At 44.3% G+C, this 7,484-nt stretch overlaps 1 protein-coding gene across 1 annotated transcript; it reads right to left on the bottom strand.

The window, feature by feature from the left end:
- Window positions 1–2,260: 2,260 nt before the first annotated feature.
- Window positions 2,261–4,093, bottom strand: LOC104520058 (small integral membrane protein 11A). The gene is made up of 2 exons (XM_010173500.1): window positions 4,073–4,093; window positions 2,261–2,428 (listed from the first exon to the last, which is right to left on the bottom strand). Exons 1-2 carry the CDS (start codon window positions 4,091–4,093, stop codon window positions 2,261–2,263), a joined length of 189 nt encoding a protein of 62 aa, XP_010171802.1.
- Between the last annotated feature and the right edge of the window lie 3,391 nt (window positions 4,094–7,484).

Below are 7,484 nucleotides of genomic sequence, written 5' to 3'. Positions count from 1 at the left end.
GTAAAGTCCTAGGTATGGAAAGCGGTTTGAGAAAGACCTGCCCAGAGAAAGCTCCTCTCCTGCATTTGTTCATCTGGATTCAATAAAGGGCCCACAAGTCCCAGATTTACACCCTTGCAGGAAGCAGCTGCTCTGAAGAAGTTGCACAGAGCTCTCCCCATTTCTTTCTGTCTGTCCATGAACCTTGTACAGACCCATAATGGATTCAGAGTGTTTTTCTCCTTAAAACCATCTCCTCGCAGTTTAATCTTTAAAAACTGCCTCCTCTGCAGCTCTAACTGTAGCATTTGAGTAAGCAGCAACCAAGGCCATTACTTTTTTTTTTTACACAAAGGATTTTTTATTGCATAAATAGAGGCTTAGATATTTTGCCGTACATATAAAAAGTCAAGATACAGTTTAAGCAAATGTTACTCTTGAGGTTTTTATTCCTTTGACACATCCTTCATCTAGAGGAGGGCTTTGTTTTCCCAGGAAAGGAATCCAATGCAAGCTGCCAAGTGTCAGAAAATCTGCAGGGTGGGGAAACAGCAGTGAGAAGAGCAGGCACGATACACTGGCAGCACAGGGACTAAATCTGCCTGACCATGTGGCACGCTGCAATCGGAGCTAGTCACAGCTCTGCGGTGCTGACACGGGAGAACGTTTTCAGGGTAGGAGAATTCACCCCTTCTCACAATCCCATTATAGAAAGATACGGCTGCCAATCTGAGATGGCAGAATCTAGGAAGGACTGGGCCTCTGGTGGGCAACACTGGGTGACTGGGCAGCTAGGGTATTTTCTGTGAAATTAGAGATGCTTTAATGCCATTCAACAAGGTCAATGTCACATGCTGGACACTGAGGTCTTGTGGGATGAGCTTGTTATCCTGGCGTATCAACCCCTTGGCTATGGGCTCTGGCAGGCAGAACTGCCTGGGACCCAACGCCGCACACACAGCACGGTATGATCTGCTCATTACAAGTAACAGGCTTGCTCACTTGCAGGGCAGCCCATCTCTCATTTGTTTAGCAAAAAAACTCCACATAACTTATTCTGTAAAAACAGAAGGAAGTGTTCTCACAGCATTTTCCAATGCCTAGCTAAACTGATTTAAAACAAAAGTTTTAAATGGTATAGGTCTGCTCAGAGACAAGTCTTCAATTTGATGTTAACAGGAGAATGAAAAAAATTTGGGGGTTTTTGTTGTTTTTGTTTTTTTTTTTTTTCCTATGCAAATAAACCACCTCATTCCCATGGTTATTTCAAGGGGCCCATTTCTAGTCACGCTTTCCAAACTCTGTTGCATGAAATAAAACAGTGATAGGTTTGAAATCGGAACTAGTAAACATTTCTAAAAACTGAAACTCCTCTTCATATGTGAGGTGATGACCTCAGAAGGGGAAAGTAAGTTTTTTAATTTAATGAAGAGTAACATTACATCAAACTCCCACCGAGCTTACAAAGGGTAAGCAGGAGCAGAATTCCTCTTGTGCTGCAGAACAGAGAGATGTGAAATGAACTGATACAAAAATCACATACAAACAAGTGAGGGAATATAATCTTAGCACTAGTCAGCACTCATTTTGCTAATGGACTTGATCAGGAAATGATTGCTTAAACTTTGAAAGCAGTGGGAAGGAAATGAAAACCCAAAACCTTAAGAAATTTTGTAATGTTCATTTTGCTCCTTTATGCAGAAAGATGTAAATTTTTCTCAGTGAAGTACTTATGGTGTATGTTATATAGCATGACCTGTAGCATTTCTGTTACCTTGGGAAGCTCCACGGCATGAGATTTGGTGCTTCCAGATAAACTATCTACAACTTGTCATGTATTTAACTTATATGGAATGGCTTAATTATGTGATTTAAGGCCAAGATGTCTGACTGCATCATCCTGCCTGTCATGCCTCTCATGCCTTTTTTGCCAATTTAACCATTTCTTTGCCTCTCAGGATTTCCTGTACAGTTAGCTGGGCATAAAAATTCAGGGAGATTAAGAGCAGAGAAGGAATACTGTGGTAAGATCTCCAAAATCACAAAACACGGCCACCAAGTTGTCTGGTGGCAACCGCAGTTCTTACAAAGAATGGGCATGATATGGGGGTACAAATACAATGAAGCATCTCAGGAGACAGATATTACAAGAACTCAGATAATGGTGATAGTGCTAATTGCACAATCCAAATGTATCCAAGCCAAAACATAATAGGATTAATATGTCAATGCCACTATCAAACACCAGAGTACTGAATAAATTCTATACCTGAGAGACTCTTCAATCATCCTTCTTCTCTACTTCTGTTTTAAATTTCTCTTCACGTTCCCTCTTCAGTTTTTCTTCAATTTTTTTGCTCTGGTACATTTTTACTCCAGCAAATGCTAAGCAAAGAATCAATGTTTTAGCTGCCAAAATGTACATCAGCAATGGGAAATTCTCCAAAGCCTGAAATACAAAACAATATATTTAAACAGTTACTGGAACACTTGGACAATTAAAAATGAATCTACAGGGATGCTATACAGCTTCCTACAGCAACAGCATTATTCAAAGCAATGGTAATGCTCCTCTGTTTGTGCTATTTTTTCTGTAGGAAACTTTAGGCAGATCAATATCTAGGGGAAAGGACAAAACCAAGTTCACTTCACTCAAGTTTGTATATGAAGCCCCTCTGAGCAGGTCTTTGCTGCTTTTGCTTGCTTTACAGCAAATGGATTTTGGCATGATCTAGAGCTGAAAAGGGGGAAGAACTGAGTATCTTAGGATAACTGTAAAAGTGGAAATGCTTCTGAACAATTCCCTTAGGTGATGAATTAGTACCTATCAGCTCTCAGATGTGATCCCCACAGACACTTCCATGCTCCTAGAAATTTTAATCCATGGTAGTTTTGCTATTAATTTGCCCAGATCTAGAAGGTGTAGATAAAGGCCTTTAAACTGGAAGAAATGTAAAAAAATATCACAGCCTCCAATGATTCAGTTTCAGGAGTTTTTAATGCCCAGAACCACCAAAATTGCTCAACTTCTTTCAATGTTGTAAGAGCATGCTATTGGAAGTGTACATGGAGTGGAAAATAAAATGCAAATGGATAACACTGTGAACTAAGAATACAAATAGAACAAAAGCAGCACAGGCACTCAGCGAAAGATGTAAATTCCAGAAGGATCTTGAAGGTACATGAACTTCCCAGTACACTGTTTCAAAGAGCCACCTGGCCAGCAGGATCAGTCCAGTGGTGCACAGTAGGTTCACAGTGCCAGCTCCCCCTTAGCAAGCCTCCTAGTACCCCCATGTATGCTTAGCAGGTCTTCTAGCACCTCATAAAGCTGTTTGGCCATTGTCAAACTACTGAATTTAGAAAAACCCTTGTATCCATACACCATTGGTGTGTCCCCTTAAAGTCCACAAATCAGAGGCTCAAGCGGAGCCTTTTATAATGCTGATCTCTACAAGCTGCATGTTGCCTTTGACATCAGGTCACTCCTCTCTTAATTTTGTAAAAAATCACCATCCTCTGTCAATCCCTCTGCGTATTGAAATTGGCAATTTCTTTAAACCACAGCTCTGCAACAACAGAAGCCAAGCCTTGAGGGAAGTACTGCTTTCTTGATAAATGGATTGATTTAACATGTTAAAATTGTTAATGCATGAGGTACTTGTTCAAACATTTCTGTGCCTTACACATGTACCCTGCAGAGTGTTTATGGGATAAAAGACATAGTGGAGAAAATATCCTCCAATAACAAAAGGAGCTGAGAAAAGAGCAGCTGGAGAAAAGCCTTGAAAGAGGAAAGCCAGGAGGAGCAGAGGCAAGCAGAGCAGAGCTTGCCTACCTGTCCTGCGCTCAGGTCTAAAGTGTGAGGTCCCAATGGCAAGTTCTGGGGCCAGCCTGCAAGGTGCAAGCATGTATGGCAAGAAAGGACAACAATGAGTCCTCTGTCCCCAAGATGCATAGAGTGTGGTGGTTAAACAACCTTCACCTAGGCAAGGAAACCATCTTTAAACACAGGACCCACCCAATCACACCTTACATGCACATGCTTGAAAGAGCAGAAGTCCACTGCTGTATGAATGTGAAACAGCCTCACCTTCCAGTTAAATGCCACCATCTTGGCTGTGTGATGATACCGTCCGTCCCGCAGCAGGCGTCACAAGTGTCACACTCCTAAAGGCACAGACCGGGGCAAAAGCATCTTGAAGAAATGGAAATCAGTAAAGAATTTCTACTCAATCCATTTCTGCTCAGCACGTCCACCCTGTACCTCTCTGACAAGCTCATCTGCTGCGCAGTGTCTGGCAGCGTACCCGTGCCACACAGTTCAGAAACGACCTATATGGATCTTTTTGAAGCTGAGTGACAGGAGCAATGTCCGTGCCGCTGAAGGACAGGGGTTTGACAGGCCCCGGGCAGGTGCCGCACTTGCGCAGAACGGAGGCTGCGCTTCCACCGCTTGCAGCACAGCCCAGCAGCTGCCCAACCAAAAACCCAACACTGGCTGCTTCTGAAAGCTTGACAAATGTGCACATCCCACTGCCTCACTGATGTTTGAGAGGTACTGGCCAGAAATGCATCCAGAAAAGCTGCCTTGTAGTTTTTAAGCCCACCTGTCCTGTTCAGAGCCTGAATGCCTAATGAATCCTAGTATCTAATATAATTTACCAGTTCTCTCTGATTTATTAATAAATTAAATTCTTCACGCAACCCATAATAACAGAAGTGAACCAATCACCCACTGCATCCCTTGAGTGGTCAACATGTGTTTGAGAGCTGAACTTCAGGGCTGAGAAATGCCTAAGGGGATGCTGAAGGCTGCAGCACACAGCAACAACACTGCCCTCCAGTCTCTGCTTGCTGCTCCAGCAGCGCTAACACCGTTTGAGCTGCTGGATTTCAAATTAAACATGTTTCCCTCCCTGACCCCCTTGAGGTATTTCCTGTAAGTGTCACTGTCAAAAAGCAGGAGGAAGCCCTACAGCTTAGTCCAAACCTTCACCAGTAGCTGGGCTGAATAAATCACCACACCACAATAGCTGCTGCTGACCTTTCTTCAGAGACAGAGAGTCAAGTAAATGTTCTTGCAGCTCCTGCTCTGCTCAGCCAGCTTCTTCACAGATGCCCTTATTTCTCCAGCTGAGGCATCCTCCTCTCTCCTCTTCCCTCAGCTGCAAAATCCTCACCCTGCAGAGACCACCCTGGAGACGTCCTCACAGAGAGACATCACTGGAGATCTCTGTTACCAAGATCGAACTATACCAAAGCAGTGCCGTGGCCAACTCATTTGTCATTCAGTATTTACTATGTTGATCCTGAGCTGTGCAGCTCCCTTCTCCTCTTGATGGAATGTCAGGGCAGCTGTGAAATAATGAGTCAGTAGTACTACACCTCCAAAGAAAGGCATTTTAACTTCTGATGTTTCCTCCAGAATTTCAGTGACCATCCAGATTTGAAGTCCCCTGCCAGACAGTCACAGCAGAAATCCCACATCAGAGCAGAATCTAGTTCTCAGCGCACAGTTCAGATGGCTATGTGCTTCTCACCCAAGTGAAACCCAAGTTACAAAAGCCTGGCCTGATCTCAAGGGACTGCACTGCCCAACTGGGGTGTCCTCAACTCAAAATGCTGAGTTGGGTGTGGGCTTCATCAGACCGAGTCTTCACTCTTCTCCTAAATTGCTGTAAATTCTGTGCTTCAGTCAGAATCAATTTTGCAACATATTATAAGATGGCAAGAATTCAGCCATTCAAAGACAGGCTAGCATCTGGCATATGATACTGAAAATGGGATTTTAGTCATTTTTTACATACAGAAAAAGTTTTAGACTCAGCAAACATTACGCAAGCCCATCTGTGGGGTCTGATTGCCAGGTCCTGTCCCACCAGCAAGAAGCAGCACTCTTCTCAGTGATGCCCAATGACAGGACAAGGGGCAATGGGTGTAAACTGGAACACAGGAGGTTCTGCTTAAACTTCAGAAGAAACTTCTTTACTGTAAGGGTGACAGAGCACTGGAACAGGCTGCCCAGGGAGATTGTGGAGTCTCCTTCTCTGGAGACATTCAAAACCTGCCTGGACGCCTTCCTGTGTGATCTCATTCAGGTTCCTGCTCTGGCAGGGGGATTGGACTAGATGATCTTTCGAGGTCCCTTCCAATCCCCAACATTCTGTGATTCTGTGATAATGCGCATCCCAGTGCGCACTCCTGTGAATGCTCTTGGTCACAAACCGATTATTTAAGCATTCAGCGCCACACTTCTGTAATATTTCTGCTCTGCTCAGCCTGAATCTGTCTGAAGTATGTATCTACCAGGAGTAGCTGCACTGAAGACACAAAGGTGTGTGTCTCCCTTTGTTCTGAAGAGCAGTGTTTTGATCCAAAATATTTCCTGAGAGATGGTCTCTCCTCACAGTGTCTTCTGTGGTTGGAACTGAGCAGGGAAGCTGCTGCTCTCTCCATGTTGCATTCCCACATCCCGTGTCACCAGCATCCAGAGCCGGTGGTCAAGCGCTTCTCCCCATTTCATCTCTTGACTCTTCCAGTCTCTGTTTTGATCCAGACCTGATTAAATGCAGCTGAAACCCCAGGACAGAAAAAAATGGGTGGAACTGGGGTGGGGAGAAGAAAGTGTGAAAAGGAGACAAAAAGGCAGGATTCACTTCACATTTGAAAAAAGCAGTTTGTTAGCACTGAGGTCATCAATTCAAAAGCTCACACATTATACTTTCAAGGTTGTGATATCTTAAAAGCATGCAGGCAACTAAACAACTGAAGTTTCATGTTTGCTTTTTCAGAGGCAGATAAGGCACTTCAGAACACATCTACAGTCAGGCATTGTTCATTCCCCAGGAAAATGCGAGCTCCCTTAACAAACACAGCGCCACTGGGTGCAGAGACTGGGTTCCACAGAAGGTCACTGTTACCTTCACTCACAACAAGGAGGTCTCATGTTGAGCCACGTGAGAAAGAAATTAGAGCACTAGGCTCTGCCAGAAGACCTGCCAGAGGCTCTGTGACAGACGCTCCATAAGCTATCCATCACATACTTGTAGACTCCTGTGCAGGGTAGGGAGAAAATGATACCGCTCTCACACACACTGGTGGTCTTCATCACTGTGACTGCATGTTGCAATCACTAGCTGATTTACACTCAGACCTCCTCTGTGAAGCAGATCAAGCTGCTTGACGAGAATCCAGCACAGAGCCACCAAGATGATTAAGGGAGTGGAGCATCTCCCTTATGAGGACAGGCTGAGGGAGCTGGGTCTCTTTAGCTTGGAGAAGAGGAGACTGAGGAGAGACCTAATTAATGTTGATAAATATGTCAGGAGGATGGAGCCAGGCTCTTCTCAGTGATGCCCAATGATAGGACAAGGAGCAATGGGTGTAAGCTGGAACACAGGAGGTTCCACTTAAACTTGAGAAGAAACTTATTTACAGTGAGGGTGATGGAGCACTGGAACAGGCTGCCCAGGGAGGTTGTGGAGTCTCCTTCTCTGGAGACA

This window comes from Antrostomus carolinensis, unplaced genomic scaffold (assembly GCF_000700745.2).
Source record: "Antrostomus carolinensis isolate BGI_N321 unplaced genomic scaffold, ASM70074v2 scaffold14648, whole genome shotgun sequence".
NCBI lineage: Eukaryota > Metazoa > Chordata > Aves > Caprimulgiformes > Caprimulgidae > Antrostomus > Antrostomus carolinensis.
Note: the sequence above shows the minus strand (reverse complement) of the source record. Positions and strands in the feature narration are given on the sequence as shown.